This window comes from Oncorhynchus tshawytscha, linkage group LG17, assembly GCF_018296145.1.
Source record: "Oncorhynchus tshawytscha isolate Ot180627B linkage group LG17, Otsh_v2.0, whole genome shotgun sequence".
Taxonomy (NCBI): domain Eukaryota; kingdom Metazoa; phylum Chordata; class Actinopteri; order Salmoniformes; family Salmonidae; genus Oncorhynchus; species Oncorhynchus tshawytscha.
This window is the reverse complement of record NC_056445.1, coordinates 4,606,774-4,629,706: the sequence shown is the minus strand read 5'-3', so window position 1 is coordinate 4,629,706 and position 22,933 is coordinate 4,606,774. Positions and strand designations below refer to the sequence as shown.

General features: G+C 41.7%; 2 protein-coding genes across 3 annotated transcripts in view; one reads left to right on the top strand and one right to left on the bottom strand.

The window, feature by feature from the left end:
- alcama (activated leukocyte cell adhesion molecule a) overlaps nt 1-16,687 on the top strand; it is a 75,665-nt gene extending 58,978 nt beyond the window's left edge. The window contains exons 7-16 of the mRNA XM_024376771.2: nt 1,864-1,988; nt 2,291-2,423; nt 3,386-3,498; nt 3,954-4,080; nt 4,450-4,571; nt 12,058-12,187; nt 13,429-13,458; nt 14,236-14,350; nt 14,661-14,778; nt 14,960-16,687. Of these exons, the coding sequence (XP_024232539.1) occupies nt 1,864-1,988; nt 2,291-2,423; nt 3,386-3,498; nt 3,954-4,080; nt 4,450-4,571; nt 12,058-12,187; nt 13,429-13,458; nt 14,236-14,350; nt 14,661-14,745 (980 nt within the window). The 3' untranslated portion in view covers nt 14,746-14,778; nt 14,960-16,687. The remainder of the gene's footprint in view (nt 1-1,863; nt 1,989-2,290; nt 2,424-3,385; nt 3,499-3,953; nt 4,081-4,449; nt 4,572-12,057; nt 12,188-13,428; nt 13,459-14,235; nt 14,351-14,660; nt 14,779-14,959) is intronic.
- cblb (Cbl proto-oncogene B, E3 ubiquitin protein ligase) overlaps nt 16,549-22,933 on the bottom strand; it is a 158,911-nt gene continuing 152,526 nt past the window's right edge. For both annotated transcript variants that reach the window (XM_024376769.2, XM_024376768.2), the window contains one exon: nt 16,549-19,003. In XM_024376769.2, coding sequence (XP_024232537.1) covers nt 18,744-19,003 — 260 coding nt within the window. In that variant the 3' untranslated portion in view covers nt 16,549-18,743. The remainder of the gene's footprint in view (nt 19,004-22,933) is intronic.

The window sequence follows — 22,933 nt, the reverse complement described above, 5'->3', positions numbered from 1 at the left end:
AAGAAAGTGTTGGCTTTGGGGATGACCAGTGAAATATACCTGTTGGAGCGCGTGCTACGGGTGGGTGTTGCTATGGAGACCAGTGAGCTGAGATAAGGCGGGACTTTACCTAGCAAAAACTTACAGATGACCTGGAGCCAGTGGGTTTGGCGACGACTATGTAGCGAGGGCCAGCCAACGAGAGCATACAGGTCGCAGTGGTGGGTAGTATATGGGGCTTTGGTGACAAAACGGATGGCAATGTGATAGACTACATCCAATTTGCTGAGTAGAGTGTTATTTTGTAAATTACATCGCCGAAGTCAAGGATTGGTAGGATAGTCCATTTTACAAGGGTATGTTTGGCAGCATAAGTGAAGGAGGCTTTATTGCGAAATAGGAAGCAGATTCTAGATTTAATTTTGGATTGGAGATGCTTAATGTGAGTCTAGAAGGAGAGTTTATAGTCTAACCAGACACCAAGGTATTTGTAGTTGTCCACATATTCTAAGTCAGAACCATCCAGAGTAGTGATGCTAGGTGGGCGGGCAGGTGCGGGCAGCAATCGGTTGAAGAGCATGCATTTAGTTTTACTAGCATTTAAGAGCAGTTGGAGGCCACGAAGGAGTGTTGTATGGCATTGAAGCTTGTTTGGAGGTTTGTTAACACAGTGTCCAAGGAAGGGCCAGATTTATACAGAATGGTGTCGTCTGCATAGAGGTGGATCAGGGAATCGCCAGCAGCAAGAGCGATATCATTGATAAATAAAAAAAGAGTAGGCCCGAGAATTGAACCCTGTGGCACACCCATAGACTGCCAGAGGTCCAGACAACAGGCCCTCCTGGACACACTGAACTCTATCTGAGAAGTAGTTGGTGAACCAGGCAAGGCAGTCATTTGAGAAACCAAGGCTATTATGTCTGTTGATAAGAATTCAGTGATTGACAGATTCGAAAGCCTTGGCCTGGTCGATGAAAACGGCTACACAGTACTATTTTTTTAAATCTATGGCGGTTATGATATCGTTTAGGACCTTGAACGTGGCTGAGGTGCACCCATGACCAGCTCGGAAACCAGATTGCATAGTGGAGAAGGAACGGTGGGTTTCGAAATTGTCGGTGATCTGTTTGTTAACTTGGCTTTCGAAGACTTTAGAAAGGCAGGGCAGGATGGATATAGGTCTGCAACAGTTTGGGTCTAGATTGTCTCCCCCTTTGAAGAGGGGGATGACCACGCAGCTTTCCAATCTTTGGGAATCTCAGACGATACGTACGAGAGGTTGAACCGGCTAGTAATAGGGGTTGCAACAATTTCGGCATATAATTTTAGAAAGAGAGGGTCCAGATTGTCTAGCCCAGCTGATTTGTAGGGATCCAGATTTTGCAGCTCTTTCAGAACATCAGCTATCTGGATTTGGGTGAAGGAGAAGCAGGGGGGGGGGTCTTGGGCAAGTTGCTGCGGGGGGTGCAGAGCTGTTGGTCGGGATAGGGGTAGCCAGGTTGAAAGCATGGCCATCCGTAGAAAAATACTTCTTGAAATTCTCGATTATCGTAGATTTATCGGTGTTGACAGTATTTCCTAACTTCAGTGCAGTGGGCAGCTGGGAGGAGGTGCTCTTATTCTCCATGGACTTTATGGTGTCCCAAATCTCTTTGGAATTAGTGCTACATGATGCAAATTTCTGTCTGAAAAAGCTAGCCTTAGCGTTCCTAACTGACTGTGTTTATTGGTTCCTGACTTCCCTGAAAAGTTGCATATCGCGGGGGCTATTCAATCTATCTTTCTCTTCCCCTCTCTCTTTCTCTATCCTTACTCTGTCTCTCTCCTTTTTCTCTTTCTCTGGTCTCTCCACTCCCTTTATACCTCTCTGAATCTGGCTTTTAGATCCAACAGAGAAGTTGAGCCTCCAGGTGCTGGCAAAGGCTCCCATCAGAGAGGGTGACAACGTGACGTTGAAGTGCAATGCGGACGGCAACCCTCCTCCAACCAGCTTCTACTTCAGCATCAAGGCAGGTTTCCCTCTGTAGTGTCTGGGGGATCAAGGATTGAGATACCAATATTTATATAGAAAATCTCTGGGTTCAATTGAATTCTGTGGGGCCAAGCCATGTGGACAGTACCCCACTGTTCGTGACAGAATCTGTCACCGTTACCTTAACCATCCTTCACCCACCTCTCCCTGTATCTCTCCACTCCTTCTCCCTCTTTCCCTCACCACTCCTTGTCCCTCTACTTTCTTTCACTAGTGGCTGTCTGCCTGTCAATTGTGGTGTGGTAACACAATGCAAACCTTTCCCCCTACCCACAACAGGGCCAGAAAGTGACGGTGAAAGATTCCGACACCTTCACTCTGACTGCCGTTACGCGCAACAGCACCGGAGACTACAAGTGCTCGCTGGTCGACGATGACAAAATGGAGGCCTCGGAAAAGGTTGTCGTGAGCTGTGAGTATAGACAAATTTGTTGCGCTGTGGATTTAAACAAAGCTTCAAGGATAGTGTTGTGAGCACTCGCTGAGACTTGAAAGAAGTGAGCAGACAACATCTTCAGTGTTGTCTTTATTTTGCACTTTCTTAACAAGCTCCTTTATCCACTGTAAATGAAGTCACAGGAGCAAGGGAAGGTAATCAAATATATCTTCAAGAGGATTAGCTGGGAGGGGAGTGCAGTTTGGGTGGGCAGTGGGAAGAACTAATTAACCTTAACCCTAAACCTAACCTTAGCGCCAAACCGTAACCCTAAAATTAACCCTAGCTCCTAACTCTAAACCTAATTCTAATACTAATTCTAACCTTAAACCCCCTAGAAATATAAATATATATATATATATATATATATATATATATATATATATATATTACAGATCATATATATTTATATATATATATATATATATATATATATTTACAGATCACCGACCATTTCGTACCCCACTGTACCTTCTCCACTATGCATATATATATACACACACACACACACACACACACACACACACACACACACACACACACACTTAATTACTCCCTTCTTCTGAGGTGTGTTTAGTCCTTAGTTCAAAAGGGCCCCGGCTAAGACTGTCTTGTGAATATAGCCACATCCCCGTCTCGCCACATTTCACTCATCTTTAGCAAAAGCTTATGTCCCGCTCCTAACAACTAAATTGTGTGTGAGGGAGAGACAATAACTTTGCTGGAAGGGGTCCTGGGAGAAGAGGGTTCTGAGGGAATGTGTCCTCCCTGAATCACAAAGTCACCAAGTTGCGGGACTGCTCATGGCACTGGGACGTGAACCCATAACCTCTGTGGTTTTGTGGGGGCTTTGTTACCAGTGATGGGCACAAAAAAATTAGTGTACAGGAACTCTGAACAATCCTTTCCTCTCTCCTCTCCACCCCCATTTTCCCTAGACTTGGATCTCAGTCTCAGCCCAACAGGAAAGGTCCTTAAGATGGTCAGGGACACCTTGCTGGTGAAAATGGAGCAGGACGCCTCCGGCGATGCTAAAGTGTCATGGACCAAGGTAAAAAAAAAAAAGTTTTGCTAGAAGGCTGAATAGTTACTGAAATCCAATAGCATCATACTAACAATGGCATCTTCTGTCAACAAAACAGCCTTTGCAGTATTCAAATTGCACCCCAAAAAAGGGCTTCATTCAACCTGTGTCGCGGAAGATCCACGGTATAGTGTGATGGAAATGAAAAGGTCCTTTCTGATTGAGCTGACATATACAGCGTTACCGTGAATGCTTGGGAATATTGCCTTTAAATTTCAATCACCCTATAGCACGGATCTTCCGCGATATGGATTGAATCGAGCCCTAAGTAACATTTAAAACAAAAAGACAACGCAGTGAGTTTCGAATACTACCCATGATTATGCCCAGCGACATACTGCATATATGAAGTAAATGTGTGTATAAGCAAGGATTTGACTGTTGCTTGATCTAATGAGTCTGGGTTCACTTCACTCTACCAGGACAACAGAAAGCTGGACGAAATGCCTAGGTTTGACAATGTGACGTACGCTGATGCAGGGTTCTACGTTTGTGAGGTGTCCGTTGCAGGCATCAAGCGCAGCCAGTCCTTCCAACTGGTAGTAGAAGGTGCACATCCCTTTTCTCTCCCTCTTTGATATTGGTTCCCAGGTAGACATTGCCTCCAGTTTGAGTTGGTTTAAAGTGATTGATCTCTCACATGTTTCAGACCTCAAAGGTGGCCTAATGTCAATCTGTTATGTAGTTTCAGCTGTATGCCTCAGTGCCAAAAATGGAAAGATAGGCACTATTGAAAATTATAAAAATGCTATGGTGTCTAAAATGTTATTGTCATGTAAATGAGCCATATACTGTAAGTCAATTTACACAACAGAACTTGTGGTGACATCTCAACATTTAACCACTTTCTGGGACTGAACTGAAAGCAAGTCATTCAGTAAGCTGTGCACAACCAACCTGGTGCTGTGTGTCCAACAGGCACACCAGTCATCAAGAAGATGACCGAGCACCATAGCGAGGATGGCAGACACAAAGTTCTGACCTGCGAGGCCGAGGGTGTGCCCCGGCCCAGTGTCCAGTGGAGCGTCAACGGCACAAATGTAAGTCTGCCGTGTGTGTTTGTAATTTACAGACAAGCTTGTGCCACTGTAGTGATGTCCCACTAAGTGAAGCCGGTAAGGAAGCCTTGTCTGAGACAAAACGGCCCATAGGGGCAGGAGCCTATCTCTTGTTTCTGTAGCATGAGGCAGCTTGATGTACAGGACCGCTAGTGCCAAGAAAAGAGGCATCAGGTCCCATTTTTAAAGTCTTTGGTACGACTCGGCCGGGGATCGTATCCCCAACTTTTCAATCTCTGGACATACACTCTAACCACAAGGCCACAGAGTCTGACACAACTCGCTTATTATATCATATAACTATACTGTACAAAAATATAAATTCAACATGCAACAATTTCAAAGATTTTACTGAGTTACAGTTCATATAAGGAAATCAGTCAATTGAAATAAATCAATTTCACATGACTGGGAATACAGATATGCATATGTTGGTCACAGAAGAAATGGGCCTCACAATGGGCCTCATGATCGAGTCCCGATATCTCTGTGCATTCAAATTGCCATCGAGAAAATGTAATTGTGTTCATTGTCCGTAGCTTATGTCTGCCCATACCATAACCCCACCGCCACCATGGGGCACTTAGTTCACAACGTTGACATCAGCAAACCGCTCGCCCACACGAAGCCATACATGGCGGTTGTGAGGCTGGTTGAACGTACTGCCAAATTCTATAAAATGACATTGGAGGCGGCTTATGGTAGAGAAATGAACATTAACCTCTCTGGCAACAGCTCTGGTGGACATTCCTGCAGTCAGCTTGCCAATTGCGTGCTACCTCAAAACTTGAGACATCTGTGGCATTGTATTGGGTGACAAAACTGCACATTTTATTGTCCCTAGCACAAGGTGCAATTGTGTAATGATCATGCTGTTTAGTCCGCTTCTTCATATGCCACACCTCTCAGGTGCATGGACCACACATTTGTGCACAACATTTGAGAGAAATAAGCTTTTTGTGCATATGGACAATTTCTGGGATCTTTATATCAGCTCTTGTAACATGGGACCAACACTTTACATGTTGTGTTTATATATTTTTCAGTGTATATGATATGATAAGCAAGATGTGTCAGACTCTGGTATCATTACTGACAAAAATGAAATACAGTGCCCCCAGAAGTATAACCACCCCTTAACGTTTTTCACATTTTGTTGTGTTACAGCTTGAATTTAAAATGAATTACATTTAGATTTTTTGTCACTGGCCTACACACAAAACACTGTAATGTCAAAGTGGAATGATGTTTTTCTTAATATTTACATATGAATATAAAACGAAAAGCTTATATCTTGAGTGAATAAGTATTCAACCCCTTACTCCTGAACTTATTTAGGTTAACAATTTGCTTAACAAGTCACATATTAAGTTGCATGGACTCACTGTGTAATAGTGTTTAACATGATTTTTTCATCTCTGTGCCCGCCACATACAATTATCCGTAATGTCCCTCAGACGAGCAGTGAATTTTAAACATTCAACCACAAATCCCTGGGAGGTTTTCCAATGCCTCGCAATTTTTGTTAACTTTTTTTTTTTTACCTGAGGCAAGTCCATTAAGAACAATTTGTTATTTACAATGACTGCTTAGGAACAGTGGGTTAACTGCCTTCTTCATGGGCAGAACGACAGTTTGAATCCCCAATCTAACAACCTTCGATCACTGGCCCAAGGCTCTAACCACTAGGCTACCTGCCGCCCCAAAGAAGGGCACCTATCGTTAGTGACTACAAAGATACAGGTGTCCTTCCTAACTCAGTTGCCAAAGGTGTGAAGGAGGTGACTAAAACAGAGTTTAAAGGCTGTTATAGGAGAAAATTGAGGATGGATCAACAACTTTGTAGTTACTGTACAATACTAACCTAATTGACAGAGTGAAAAGAAGGAAGCCTGTACAGAATATAAATATTCCAAAACATGCATTCTGTTTGCAACAAGGTACTGTTAGGTTCTAATTTTCAGAGTAAAAACCTCAACGGACACTATGGAAGTTTAACCAAGTTTATTCTCCCAGACAAAACATGTTTCCACCAACACAAGTATATATCCTCCAATTTAGATGCACTCCTCCTTCTCTCCAACCCTTACCCATCCATGTGGCATGAGTCCTCATAAATTGATTTCCCTACAATGCTACTAAAGTAACCCCTGCTACTACTAACATGGCCCATGACTATAACCTCCTTCAATTACTTTCCCTACAGCGACTGCCATGAGAATAACTACTGCATGTAATCTGTCAAGTGTTCGCTGGCTGTTAGAAATTGGAAGAATATCCAACCTAACAAAACTGAGTCACAGGTGTCTTGAAATTTTATCATAGTGTCTGAAATGCCACCACTATCTCTTCTACTCTCACCATGATCTGGGTATTAAATAATGTTCAATTTCACTTTATAATAGTCCCTATATTGTGCACAGTTAGCTGTCCTCCCTCTCCTATGATCTTTCTCCTGTAACAATATACATAGTGGTATCATTCCCAGACTATCACCACAACCTTAATTTATGAGCCCCCACAGATCTCCACCGCAGTCACGTTCCATCCCACGTAACAGCCTTATGTAAACATTCTGTCTCAAACACAGGCCTCGTGTGTACCTCGCCTCCTGCTACAGATACATTTACACATATATCATTCCATCTAACCCATAACACACTAGTCACTACTCCTAATGCACTTCTACAGTTATAAACATACTAACACATTCTCAAATCAGTTAGTCAACATACATCAGTCCCTCCTCTGGAACAATGATCACTCTGATGTTCCACGGAACATAAAAACATATTGACTTGAAAAGGAAAGAGAAAAAAAGTACATTTTTAAATAACTTCACACCACCCTTGATGCAACTAAAACTGGGAAAGAACCGTCCATCCGTTATGTTCAATACCCATGTTATGCTGGTCTCCCATGCCGTCTCCTTCATTTTCATCCTTGGGTGTTGTTACAAAACACAGACTATGAGCCTTGTATGCAATGAATTATACCGCATCATCCAGCCATCTCTATGCATCGATGTGATTTAACATAAACATTCTGATGACATAGTAAAACAAAAGAGAACAAAATAAAGACCTTCATGGTTGACCCAAGCTATCATCCAGTGAGTTCTCTAATAAACCTCCCTGTCGGAGGAGAGATAGAGATAAGGTTTCTGGAGCCTCCCTAGGCCTAATAACATTTAGCAGTGCCCCCACCCCTCACCGTATGAAAGCAAGTCTCTCTCGCCGTATCCGAATCATAACTAAAACATCTTATAAATTATCCAACCCAAATGTAGAATGCCAGTCCTTAGTGCTTACTTTGAGTATGACTCAAATTCCAGCTTCTCAACCTAGCACACATCATCCCGGTTAAAAGGTACATTTATAAAAGGAACCTTTTATAAAAGCAATAACTCTTCTCATTACAACCCCCCTTTGTCCCTGTTATCCTGTCGCGAGTGGCCTGGTAATGAAAGATCGGTATCTCAATGCATTCTTAGTCTAAATTGTTTGCCGTGTGTAGACCCCCCCCACACCTTCTACCAGCACTTATCTTTCTAGCGTGTCTTCTTCGGATAGCGTTACAGTTCATCTTCCCAACGGCACATATAACTCTTGCCGGTCACATTTGATGGCCCTTGATCATGTCCCGATTTCAATATCCAAATAGATGCGTCCGTTTCTCCCACGTACACAAGTCTCTCACCTGAGCCATTCTCTCTCTCCGCGCTGACTCCATACGCACGGTCTCAGCACTACTGCCGACCGTACCCAGTTTTGACTCAGATGGGAGAGTTAAAAGTCACTGTCGCATTGAATGCCTTTGTTGCTCTTTCTTCAGCCGGTTAGGGAGGGTTTTGAGGTTCACATACACTGTTTGTTTGTGGTCAAATTGTTCCTACCATGCATTAAGACACGATCTGACATCACCTTCCATGATAACCTCAAGAGAGGACAGATCAGAACAACACTTTAGTTCAATTAATTTCTGTTTCAGGAAATTCAGACAAGCATTGACTATATGACAAATTATTACATTCCCAATTTTCTTAATAACATTATCTCTACGACAAATGTCAAAGAGCATAACAACATACTGTTACTGTTGAAACCATTTTCAAACTTGGTTCATACTCCCTTATTTTACTGGTGAAGAATTACCAGATCAGGGAGTTCCCCTCGAGGAATGCCACACTCCAGTAGTCCCAATCTGGCGAACTTTGTATTGAAACAAAACAAAAAAATGAAATCAGCAATACACATCACAATCCATTTGGACTAACTGTCATCCCTTATTAACATATATTTTTCCCTCTATATGCAGACTGAACAAAGTACATTTGTAAATTTACCCAAAGCTCTTGATAGTATCACTAATATTTAATAAGCTTACGTCAGAGCTTTGTGAATTTAAAAAAAATGTGCACCCTTATGTAGGTAGACCTGGTCCCACCCACATCCGTTCCACACGCCGGAGGGGGTTGGAGGCAAAGAAAAAACAAATAAGTGCTAGCAAATATAACTATGTATTTCATAAATATTACAAAAGTGTATAAATAAGACGTATTAAACGTTTGTAAAACCACAATGAGGACATGGCAAGTTTTCATTAGTCATTGGTTACATCATACGAAAAACATCAGAGTAATCTTCAATAGGCACATAATTCATGTTCAAATTCGCAACATAACATACATAGGCATTTCATCATTAAGTCCTTTAGGAAATAATGTCAGGAGGGTGGAAATCCCAAAACATTCTCTGTTACTCAGAGTATTATTAATATCACCCCCCCCGTCCGATATCTTAACTTTCTCTATGCCACAAAATCTAAAGGTAGAAATGTCATGCTTCAGGTCATTGAAATGTACTGCGACTGGATAATCCCTGTCGCTTCTCCTGATTTGAACTTTTATGTTCACTACTTCTTTGTTTGAGAGAGCGGAAGGTTTTACCGACATAGCAGAGCCCACATGGACATTTAATAATGTAGATAACATGGGTGGTGGAACACGTAGTAATGTCATTTATTTGGAACCGTTTTCCTGTGTGTGGGTTGCAGAAATATTCACACTTCATCATATTGTTGCACTGTGCACATCCTCTGCATTTATAGCTACCATTTGGTAGAGGGCGTAAAAGAGCCTGGCTGATTTTTTTTTGTGGCAGGCTGTTGGCATGAACCAATTTATTGCATAAATTGCGACCTCTCCTTTACACAATAAGTGGTGAATTGTTAAATTCAGCCGGCAAAGCTGAGGCCGATACGTAAGCTTATTAAATATCAGTGATACTATCAAGAGCAGTGTGCGGTTTCCTTCTTGTTCAACTGTTGCCATGCACCTGCAAATAAGATTGAATTTTAAATTTACCCAAAGACCATGACTCCAGGGAACTGGTCATTTTCCCTTTGAACATGTGATTCAAAAACATGTTAAATCAAAAAATAAACAGATTCTAATAACCAATCAACTTAGAATTAAAACTCTTGATAACCCCACAAGAAAATAATAATATATCATAAAGTAATGGAAAAATAAAACAGAAACTGGTGTTTCTCATTCATTTTATAATTAAATCCCACCTGTTTTGATCAGGCCTCACCAGAAAGTCAGGATACAGGGCATTCGACACCATTAAATATTTCCTCTCCCTTTTCTTTCCCTGTCCGTCTGAAACCATTTAAAAACCTTTCAAACATTTACATCCTTCTGCATACCCAAATTAAAACTGAATTGAAAAGACTCTGTTTTTGAACAGTATTAACACCAATAACGCATATTCATAAGCGGTAAGTTGTGTGTGTATGCTGGTGTGTGGTAAACCGTAGGTAAAAAACACATGAACAGGCCTCAGTTATCTGGAACTCCGTTTATGGCCTACTCCATCATTTATGCATCTTTTATTTAGCATGTACTATTCTCCATGACCACCGCGCCCTCCACCCTTTCGTACATTCTAGAAATCTATTTCAGAATAAGACGACATAAAATGTAAATCTATTTCATAATAAAAACATAAAATGTCTCATGAGATCAAAAAAAACAAGGCTTTCTGAGTTTGCAAATCATTTAAATTTGTTACCTCTAGATTGCCCTGGCATTTTGCCTAGATTCTTCAATTTCTCATCGTAAGGAATCTGCGATATTTGATCCTGGCATCTTTTAAAAAGTTGGGTTAAGACGTGATCTCATATGTCTTCCTTCACATAGAAACTGTAATCTCTATGAACCACTATCGATTGAACCGAAAAATGCAAACACTTGCATAGCAGCATTCCCTCCGAATGCAGCAGGTTCCAGTACCACCTTACACTCATTCTTCCAATATCCGATAACTCCCTGTTTTAGATGTAGACTATCTCCCTACGTTTATGTTTTTTTTGTTGCTATGTTTCTTCGTCTTACCTTGGCCATTGAAACCACTGATAGTGATTTTCACTGTGGCCGTATTAACCCCTCGCACGTCTGCGAAGTGACCGGAGTTATATTCCACTCTCAAAACATTTTTCTCCGTTTCATCCACAACCCCCACAATTGTTGATTTGATCACAGGTTTCAAACCTGCCATCAAAGCCGAAGTGCGAATTCTATCAATGTACTCCTGTACCCAGTCTTTTTGTAGCTCAGTACATCTATTAATTACCCATATTCGAGCCGAATTGGTAGAATACTTGTGCGCTTCTTTCAGCGCTTCCATGGCTTTATTAAAATCTTCTAGCTCCGCTTGGAGAATCGGGGCCATATGTCACCATATTAGTAGTTATTATTCCCAAACCTCTCTCATCGGTGTCCAGGGTGTTTTAGATTTCTTCACTCCCGTCTCTAATAGACACCTTCTATTAACTATTTTCCAAGGTAGTGACTTTTTCAGGATAAAAAAGAAACGGAATGGAGCCAAGCCAAGCATGGTGAAATCCCAGAGCAGTTTCCTTCCTCTCCGGCAACTGAGTTAGTAAGGACTCCTGTATCTTTGTAGTGACTGGGTGTATTGATACACCATGCAAAGTGTAATTAATAACTTCACTAGCTCAAATAGATATTCGATGTCTGCTTTTTAAATTTGAGCCCTTCTTTGCAAAGCATTGGGAAACATCACTAGTCTTTTCTTGAAAATCACTGTTCGACTGAGGGACCTTACTTATAATTGTGTGGGGTACAGAGTTGAGGTAGTCATATAGGTAGTCATGACTTGTGAAGCACATTTTTACTCCAGAACTTATTTTAGGCTTGCCATAACAAAGGGGTTGAATACTTTATTGACTCAAGCTTTTCATTTTTGATTAATTTGTGGTGCCAATATATTTGACCACATCTGTAGATTTAGACATTTGTTAAAAGTTTAAATGTGTATGTTTTAATGTGGTGTAGGTGCGTACATGTTAGAAAAAGCGTGGCCGAAGTCTATTGTTGGACTTTTGTTCATATGCCTGTGTGTGCTCCTTCTAAACGCCCCAAATGGCTTTGTTCTATCAGGAGGAGAATTCCTATATCAACGGCAAGGCAACTCACAAGATCACGGTGGTGCCCACAGGAAACCTGACCATCACCTGCATTGCGACCAACAAGCTGGGAAATCACTTCATGGCCCTCAACGTCTCCTCCTGTGAGTGCACCTGTGGCGACTGCAGCTAACAAGTGCCAAACGCTAACTTACAGTAGCCTTACAACACCCTTCCCACTTGACTAGTGCAAGCCTACAGATGAATGTCAACTTTCCCCCCGTGGCTACTTCTCTTTTAAAAGAGTATAATACATCAGTTAATTCAATGTCTGTAAACTGTTCATGGTTCTTATTGATATGCATTGTTATTTTGACTTTATCCATAATGAAGGCTAGTGACGTGAAAGTTTAGTGAAACTAATCACATGGGAATCGTCCATTTGAAAAACAGACATGCTGGGGTAATAATGACATAACCGATGTTCTATAGTAATTCTAGTCCTGTGTAAAGGGGGCTTTATGGGGCCCTATTATGTTTGGGGATGATAGAAGTGGAAAAAGTCACATGACTTACCTTGGTTGTCAATTTGTAGATCCATTGGCCTATACAGAGGGTAAATAAGTAAAAACCAATCAACAACCGCCAAGTAAAGCGAAGGATCATTTTAAATGTTTTTTTTTTATTGCTCTTTAAACATAAAATGATTAGATTAATGTCACCATGGTAGGTATGCTGAAGGCTAATGCTGGATTTTACAGATTAATTTCATCCACTGAACATTGTGCCATTGGCTGTTCCTTTCTCATCCCTTCTCTCTCTTTCCTTCACTGTCTCTCTTTCTGCTCTGCATCGGTTTAGTTTGGTTTGGTTTGTCTTTGTCGAGCATAGAGAATGATAGAGGCCTCTAGTGGCCAAAAGGCAGTTTTACCATGGGCAGTGCCATTGAGGGCTTCCACCATTTTAAAATAGTCAATGTAGTCAACTGGATGGGGATTCCTATGAGTTGTAACCTCAATGGCACTGCCCATACTGTATATAAAGATGAGTCCTCTATCTATCTCTATGGTGTCAAGGTGCTGGACTGTCCCCCCTTATCTCTTCCTCTCGGGGTCAAGCTGCATTACATTTCCTTCTCACTACTTCTGACAAAATGGACTACTGTTGCTAGAGTATACAAAGCAAAATAAAAGTGCCTAATTTCCACTTGCTTGCTCACCAAATCTACACTCTTCTGGCTGATTTGGAATGGTTAGGGTTTGTTTGACTTTTTTTATAGCAATTTCAGCTGTTACAGTTTTTCTGCTTTTCAACTCATGGAAACAGTACCCAGTTTAATTTCTATATATAATTAATAATGTATATTATTAATTGGAAGTTAATTTCATTTTATATCTGATTTCAGTAATTAAGGACGAAAAAATACCAGGAAAAGGTAAGATATCCCCCTAACCCCCCAATTTGAATTATTTGGCTTGAAAATGGCTGCCCAACTAATATAATAAATAATAATAATAGGTACCGTTTAGCAGACGCTGTTATGCAAAGCGACTTAGTCATGCATACATACATTTTACAAATGGGTGGCCCTGGGAATCGAATCCACAAACTGAACCATACAGGGCCACCAACTACCAGGGTTGGTGTGAATTATATATATTTTCCTTTTAAAGCCTATCATTTTATGAGTATTACTTCATTTGAAGCGATAACAACCCTGTTGACTATTGTGTAGAGGTGAAAGCATCTGGTACTGGATTACACTATCTTCTGATACCTAGACTCCTGAGAGCCTTATTTATTGATTTAACCTTTTATTTAACTAGGCAAGTCGCGTAAGAACAAATTCTTATTTATGGGACTCCCAATCACGGCCAGTTGTGATACCACCTGGAATCAAACCAGGGTCTGTAGTGACGCCTCTAGCACTGAGATGCAGTGCCTTAGACCGCTGCGCCACTCGGGAGCCTTGGATGGCTTTGTTGACGCTCTTGGGGATTGAACAGCCCGGCATGACAAACCCTTCTCAAATGTCATCCCCATAAACAACCAAACTAACAGCAGTAGTGCTCATACAAACATGGCTCCCACATCTTCATTTAGTTTTGCTTGCCCACTCATACAGTACTATCCATCTTCGTGTGTGTGTGTGAGAGAGAGTAGACAAGTGTTTTTGCTGGTGCACTGTTTGACATGTTGTTTTTGTTTGTAGGGGCACAGGATGACAGTTCGGACCAGGCTTTACTGATTGTGTTCATTGTTGTTGGGCTCATCATAGCTGCTGCTCTTGTGGGGCTGTTCTATTGGCTTTACATTATGAAATCAAGGTACACACTTACACGTATCATTATATTTTAGTTGTATAGTATGATCATATTCCTGCCCAAAACAAAAAGGGGCAGATTTATTAAGCATCTGCACTTACCTTTTACAAACCTAAATCTTGAGGGACGTAAACGTTGAGGACAGAATAAAAAGGTATATTAAAGATTGAGAACGTATAAGACATTGAAGTAAATGCAAACTTTGCTCCTGGTTTGGCTTAGTAAATCTAGCCCAAAGTGTAATAAGTATATTACAATGAGGGAAGAATTACATAAAAATAGGAGTTTTAAGTAAAGTGAATCTCTTCTTCAGACGAGGGACCTGGAAAACAGGAGAGAAGGAAGCCGGAACGTCCGAAGAGAGCAAGAAACTGGAGGAGTGCAAAGCAAAGGTGTAGGGACAGCCGGGCTGTACTCGAGAGACGAAGAAGGTATGCACTGACAATGCACTGAATTGATCATTTTAAAAATATAATTTGACATTTACCTTGCCTTGTTGTTGGCGAGAAGTTTTTCTGTTTTGATAAGAAATCTTGTTTTTATAGGACTCAAACATAGTTTGATGCTTGATTATTTTCCTGTTAAAAATGAGTGCATTGATTTCTGTTTCAGGAAATAAGTAGAAGAGCCCTTGACCTTTGGAACGACACCGAAACGAAGGCATTTGATTGGCTTCCAAATGAGCAGCATGTATTGCAGAATGCTTCCTATAATCCAGATTAACAGTCCCACCCACAGTCTCAGAGGAAAAAAAGATAAACATTTTGTGTTGTTCATTGATTTTCAGTCAGCACTGAAGACTGCTTCTCATTTTCTTTTTGTGTTCCTGGTGAATGCTCAATTGTTTAGCGTATTGTGATGGTGTGGTGGGTTTAAGTCTTCTCTTTTTTTTCCTGTTTTAATTTAGTAAAATAATGTCAAATTCACTGTACACTTTTTAGGTGAGCTAGCTGCTCTACACTGTTACCCTTACATTTCAAATCTTTGCACTCAATTTTATTTTAAGCTGCACCTTTTTTTGTTACTCCCCTAAATGTTCTTTGTTATCCCCGTGGGGGAAAGTGGCAAATGGAAATATCTGGACATTCTTCTTTTAGTGTGGCGGCCAATTGCAAATCTCACCAATTCAATTATTGGGGTTACACTTTTTGTTGTGCTGGACAATCAGAAATTGGCTGAATCACAATTTACGTGTTTTATTTTAGTGCAACTTGTCTTAGCGTAAGCCATTGGGTCTCACTTACTAGCTACAAACTAAATAAGGTGAGGAAAATGTCTCATCCCAATTTCTAAGATACAGAATAATATATATATATATATATATATATATATATATATTATGACTGTTGGTTGTCGGTGTAAGTTTGGAACCAACAAACTGAATGATGCTAGCCTCAAACATCTCCACAAAATGCAAATCAGCTCACTTTTATCTAATTGGTTGATGGAGTAACCATGCAAGACATTTGCAGGTCAGATTTGCCAGCCGTTCTGCACAAAAATGTAGCTACCTTTTTTGTTTTTCTAAAAAGTTTTGCCTGACTTGAGTTACACATGTTGTTGTGAAATGTGAGAAATGGAGCATTCATATGAATCTGCTGACATTGCCCCCTCTTTTAGCTGTTAAATCAGATATAGTCATAACACTAATATATTTTTTATTGTGCATCTCTCTCAGATTTCAGTTAAAACGGTGTTGTCTCCCTCTCCGGTGTCATACTGTAGTGAAAGGCCATTTACTAGTGTATTTATTCATGTTTCTGTTTTGCCGTTTGAAGGGGTTCACTGTAAATACGTCAGGTGTGAATGTCCAGCTTGTGTTGTGCTCTATTTATACTGTGTGAGACATGTCAGGTTAGCTGCACTTCGGCTTACTAGAACCACCACATTCTGATTTCAACCTCAAACGTGCATTATTTAAACGGTTGAAAATGTACTGTATGGTGGAATGAGAGTTACATGGAGAGAGGGGTGTATAAAACAGTAGAGATTTTTTTTTGTGTTTTTGTTTTTAGGATCTGAAGGCCTGTAATTGAAACGGTGAGGATGATGATAGGAAAGTATGATAGGAAAGTTGTGTTTCCATGCATTTAATTTAGTATAATCAGGTCAACAGTGAAACCAAAGAGGGTAAGATGAGAAGGCCACAAAAGTATTGTGAATACTGAATTTTGTTTTTTGTACTTTTGTTGAGAATAAAGTGTACATTTTTAAGTAGTGTTTTTTTTCTCCAAGGTATGTCAGCACCAATTTAAACAAAAACACATTTCCATCATGTTTTGTTGTTTGAGATTCCTGCTGTAATGAAAAGCGCTATGCAAATTAAATGTATTAAAGCTACACTGGTTACACGTTTCATATATGTTCAAGTCAGACAATCACAGCAAATTTAAGCTTCAACTTCAAGTCAGACCTTCAAATATTATGCCAGCGTCGTTAGGGTTTGGCCGGGGTAGGCCGTCATTGTAAATAAGAATTTGTTCTTAACTGACTTGCCCAGTTAAATGTAAAAAAATGAAAGACTCATGTTAATACTTGCTTTTATGAAAAAACTTTTTTTTTTAAACAAAACAAATCACTGGTCACTTTAATTACTGAACAATGACAATAATCATGAAGTGAAGGCTTTCATAATGTATAAGTTAATTGCACACATCACAATGCTTAACACGTTCCACAATTCATTTTCATCAAACAAAATTCATGGCAGGAGAGAGAGAAACAGAATCAGAAAACCTCCCCTTCTAACCTAATGAAGGCCACTTCACTTCCCCCATCCATTTTTAGGAGCCAAATGGAATAAAACATGTTCAGTTTGAGACTTTCAAGTTTAACGATGAAAAAGAATTAGACCAGTGCAAAATGAAGCTTCAAAGAGGAGAGGAGAAATAATGCAGTTATTGTATTGAAACTGACAAAGCCAGGGTTGGTACTGCAATAGGTAGTTGACACAGGGGAGTGAAGGGAAAATGCCTCCTTTGTTATTAACGGCTTTTTGGGGCATTCCTCTTGATATCGACTTGAAGCCCTTTAAAATTCCTGATTGTGGACGCAAGAGTCACATTAGGAGCAGCGTAGTTGCTCAGAGGTTCTCTCTGAAAGACACCCTTGTCAAAGCAATGCACCCTGGAATTCGGACGTACAGTTTGTCTCCGGTTGTGTGGGAATGCGTCTACATATTTCAGCGTACAATAACTAGGCAACAAAAGGACAATCAGATTTCAAAATAATATTGACTAACACTAAACAACACAATGTATATTCATTTGTAGAACCAGTCAAAGCAAAGGTATTGGCTCGGTGGTATCATTTTCTATCAGAATTTTTTCACATAAAAAAAAAAAAAAAACATACTTTTTTTTTTAAATAATCTAAGAGCAAAAGTGTACTAATAACGGTTTGTGCCTTGAGCGGAATGTCTCGGGAATGCATGTGCCCCCTCAAGTTAACATACTTTCAGTGGGGTTGTTGTCTTTCACTGAAGAAATCAAAACAAACACACACGTATGCACATGCACGCACACACATAAGGCTGTATCTGGTTTCATCTGCGGTTCTGAGACGAGAGGAACCGTTAAGGGTCACGTTACTGTCCCACCCCGTTCCTTATTGTATATTCGCCAGGTTGCTTCTGGAGGAAGGAAGTGGAGAAGGCAATAGTTGACCTCCAGAGTGGCTTAATGGTGCCTCTGCTACCGACCTGGGAGCTTCTGGGAGTCGATAACCACACTCAAAAGCCTCCCTCTCCCAGCCTCTTCCTACAACAACAACTGCAGCTGCTCATTAAGGCAGAGAATTCAGCTAGGGCACCAGGAACACCATCTTTACTGGACTGTACACTAGTATACCTCTCAGAGAGGTGGAGAGAGAAGGATAGAGAGAGAGAATTAGGGGATTGAGAGAGATGGACGGGTCTTTATGTGTGTTTGAGACAGATGGAATAAGGACCATAGGCAACAATGGCAATAAACATAGAAGAACATGAGCCAAGGCCAGTTTGTTACAGACACCTCACCCCTGATTGGCTGATTATGAAAGGCTGGGGGGTGGGCAGGTGGGGAGGGGGATCAGCAGCAGTGGTGGCAGGAGCAGTAGGGTAACGCAGAGGCCAGCACTGGCAAAGCTCGCCTGAATTCTTTCCTTCACAGGATTAACATGCTGGTAGACAAACTCTGTTCTCTGTCTCTCTGATTCGATTTAGCTTCGAACAGATAGTTGTGGATGGACTCCCGAACTGTGGAAAAATGCAGTCCACGGATCAGCGTTTTCCAAACTTACCATCTTTTTTTGGTCAGAACGAGCTAGCGAGGGATAACAAGGTAAAATAAGCCCTTTCTTTCTACCCTAGCACACACAGAGGCACAAGTTGTCTCCTATTTGGGTCCCCTTCTCAGAGTTATAGTTTGAGTCTAGGGGCCACTAAGGCAAACTCTCTGAGAATGTTCCGTGCCACGTCCACTTTGTTCTGAGCAATCATGAGTGCCCTCTTCACATCCTCGAAAGAATAGCCCTCTCCCATGAGTTTGGCGATTTTGGCGTCTGTACTCTCACTGGCTGAGTCCTGCCCATGATTCTTCCTCTGATGGATGTCCGGAGGGGTCTTCCGAGGGAGTGGCTTAGGCGGCCTGGCAGGTGCCTGCAAATAATCTACGTCCACTGCAAAGAAAATTGAATGGATAAGTCAATGGATGATGGGTAGGTAAAAAGCTTCTTTCAAGTGGCTTTTAGCATAAGTGGTTTTAAGAGCTATTCAAAAAAGTTTAAATAATTATCAATAATGGATTCATGCATATGTATTTATTATTTACTATGCCAAGGCAGCAGCTTCTCTTCCTCGGCAGTAATATACACTATAATACAATTTTGAAACATTAAAATACATTTGACATATTATTTCACAATACATTAAGTGTGTGCGCGCCCCCTGGCCACTACCCTACTACAACACAATCCAGGTGTACACGTGTGTATAGTCTGTATGTTATGTGTGTTTGTATGTGTGTGTTTGCGAAATTTCACAGCCCTCACTGTTCCATATGGTGTATTTTTAATCAGGTTTTTAAAAAATCAGATTTTGCTGTTTGCGTGAGTTACTTCAAGTCAAATCAAATCAAATTTTATTTGTCACATACACATGGTTAGCAGATGTTAATGCGAGTGTAGCGAAATGCTTGTGCTTCTAGTTCCGACAATGCAGTAATAACCAACAAGTAATCTAACTAACAATTCCAAAACTACTGTCTTATACACAGTGTAAGGGGATAAAGAATATGTACATAAGGATATATGAATGAGTGATGGTACAGTGCAGCATAGGCAAGATACAGTAGATGGTATCGAGTACAGTATATACATATGAGATGAGTATGTAAACAAAGTGGCATAGTTAAAGTGGCTAGTGATACATGTATTACATAAGGATGCAGTCGATGATATAGAGTACAGTATATACGTATGCATATGAGATGAATAATGTAGGGTAAGTAACATTATATAAGGTAGCATTGTTTAAAGTGGCTAGTGATATATTTACATCATTTCCCATCAATTCCCATTATTAAAGTGGCTGGAGTTGAGTCAGTGTCAGTGTCAGTGTGTTGGCAGCAGCCACTCAATGTTAGTGGTGGCTGTTTAACAGTCTGATGGCCTTGAGATAGAAGCTGTTTTTCAGTCTCTCGGTCCCAGCTTTGATGCACCTGTACTGACCTCGCCTTCTGGATGACAGTGGGGTGAACAGGCAGTGGCTCGGGTGGTTGATGTCCTTGATGATCTTTATGGCCTTTCTGTAACATCGGGTGGTGTAGGTGTCCTGGAGGGCAGGTAGTTTGCCCCCGGTGATGCGTTGTGCAGACCTCACTACCCTCTGGAGAGCCTTACGGTTGAGGGTGGAGCAGTTGCCGTACCAGGCGGTGATACAGCCCGCCAGGATGCTCTCGATTGTGCATCTGTAGAAGTTTGTGAGTGCTTTTGGTGACAAGCCAAATTTCTTCAGCCTCCTGAGGTTGAAGAGGCGCTGCTGCGCCTTCTTCACGATGCTGTCTGTGTGAGTGGACCAATTCAGTTTGTCTGTGATGTGTATGGCGAGGAACTTAAAACTTGCTACCCTCTCCACTACTGTTCCATCGATGTGGATAGGGGGGTGTTCCCTCTGCTGTTTCCTGAAGTCCACAATCATCTCCTTAGTTTTGTTGACGTTGAGTGTGAGGTTATTTTCCTGACACCACACTCTGAGGGCCCTCACCTCCTCCCTGTAGGCCGTCTCGTCGTTGTTGGTAATCAAGCCTACCACTGTTGTGTCGTCCGCAAACTTGATGATTGAGTTGGAGGCGTGCGTGGCCACGCAGTCGTGGGTGAACAGGGAGTACAGGAGAGGGCTCAGAACGCACCCTTGTGGGGCCCCAGTGTTGAGGATCAGCGGGGAATAGATGTTGTTGCCTACCCTCACCACCTGGGGGCGGCCCGTCAGGAAGTCCAGTACCCAGTTGCACAGGGCGGGGTCGAGACCCAGGGTCTCGAGCTTGATGACGAGCTTGGAGGGTACTATGGTGTTGAATGCCGAGCTGTAGTCAATGAACAGCATTCTCACATAGGTATTCCTCTTGTCCAGATGGGTTAGGGCAGTGTGCAGTGTGGTTGAGATTGCATCGTCTGTGGACCTATTTGGGCGGTAAGCAAATTGGAGTGGGTCTAGGGTGTCAGGTAGGGTGGAGGTGATATGGTCCTTGACTAGTCTCTCAAAGCACTTCATGATGACGGAAGTGAGTGCTACGGGGCGGTAGTCGTTTAGCTCAGTTACCTTAGCTTTATTGGGAACAGGAACAATGGTGGCCCTCTTGAAGCATGTGGGAACAGCAGACTGGTATAGGGATTGATTGAATATGTCCGTAAACACACCGGCCAGCTGGTCTGCGCATGCTCTGAGGGCGTGGCTGGGGATGCCGTCTGGGCCTGCAGCCTTGCGAGGGTTAACACGTTTAAATGTCTTACTCACCTCGGCTGCAGTGAAGGAGAGACCGCATGTTTTCGTTGCAGGCCGTGTCAGTGGCACTGTATTGTCCTGAAAGCGGGCAAAAAGTTATTTAGTCTGCCTGGGAGCAAGACATCCTGGTCCGTGACTGGGCTGGATTTCTTCCTGTAGTCCGTGATTGACTGTAGACCCTGCCACATGCCTCTTGTGTCTGAGCCGTTGAATTGAGATTCTACTTTGTCTCTGTACTGACGCTTAGCTTGTTTGATAGCCTTGCGGAGGGAATAGCTGCACTGTTTGGTCATGTTACCAGACACCTTGCCCTGATTAAAAGCAGTGGTTCGCGCTTTCAGTTTCACGCGAATGCTGCCATCAATCCACGGTTTCTGGTTAAATCAAATCAAATTTTATTTGTCACATACACATGGTTAGCAGATGTTAATGCAAGTGTAGCGAAATGCTTGTGCTTCTAGTTCCGACAATGCAGTAATAACCAACAAGTAATCTAACTAACAATTCCAAAACTACTGTCTTATACACAGTGTAAGGGGATAAAGAATATGTACATAAGGATATATGAATGAGTGATGGTACAGAGCAGCATAGGCAAGATACAGTAGATGATATCGAGTACAGTATATACATATGAGATGAGTATGTAAACAAAGTGGCATAGTTAAAGTGGCTAGTGATACATGTATTACATAAGGATGCAGTCGATGATATAGAGTACAGTGTATACGTATGCATATGAGATGAATAATGTAGGGTAAGTAACATTATATAAGGTAGCATTGTTTAAAGTGGCTAGTGATATATTTACATAATTTCCCATCAATTCCCATTATTAAAGTGGCTGCAGTTGAGTCAGTGTCATTGTCAGTGTGTTGGCAGCAGCCACTCAATGTTAGTGGTGGCTGTTTAACAGTCTGATGGCCTTGAGATAGAAGCTGTTTTTCAGTCTCTCTGTCTGTGGGAGTCTTGTTTTCAGATTAGCCTTGTTAAAATCCCCAGCTACAATGAATGCAGCCTCCGGATAAATGGTTTCCAGTTTGCAAAGAGTTAAATAAAGTTCGTTCAGAGCCATCGATGTGTCTGCTTGGGGGGGGATATATACGGCTGTGATTATAATCGAAGAGAGTTCTCTTGGTAGATAATGCGGTCTACATTTGATTGTGAGGAATTCTAAATCAGGTGAACAGAAGGATTTGAGTTCCTGTATGTTTCTTTCATCACACCATGTCACGTTAGCCATAAGGCATACGCCCCCGCCCCTCTTCTTACCAGAAAGATGTTTGTTTCTGTCGGCGCGATGCGTGGAGAAACCCGTTGGCTGCACCGCCTCGGATAGCGTCTCTCCAGTGAGCCATGTTTCCGTGAAGCAAAGAACGTTACAGTCTCTGATGTCCCACTGGAATGCTACCCTTGCTCGGATTTCATCAACCTTGTTGTCAAGAGACTGGACATTGGCAAGAAGAATGCTAGGGAGTGGTGCACGGTGTGCCCGTCTCCGGAGTCTGACCAGAAGACCGCCTCGTTTCCCTCTTTTTCGGAGTCGTTTTTTTGGGTCGCTGCATGGGATCCGTTCCGTTGTCCTGTTTGTAAGGCAGAACACAGGA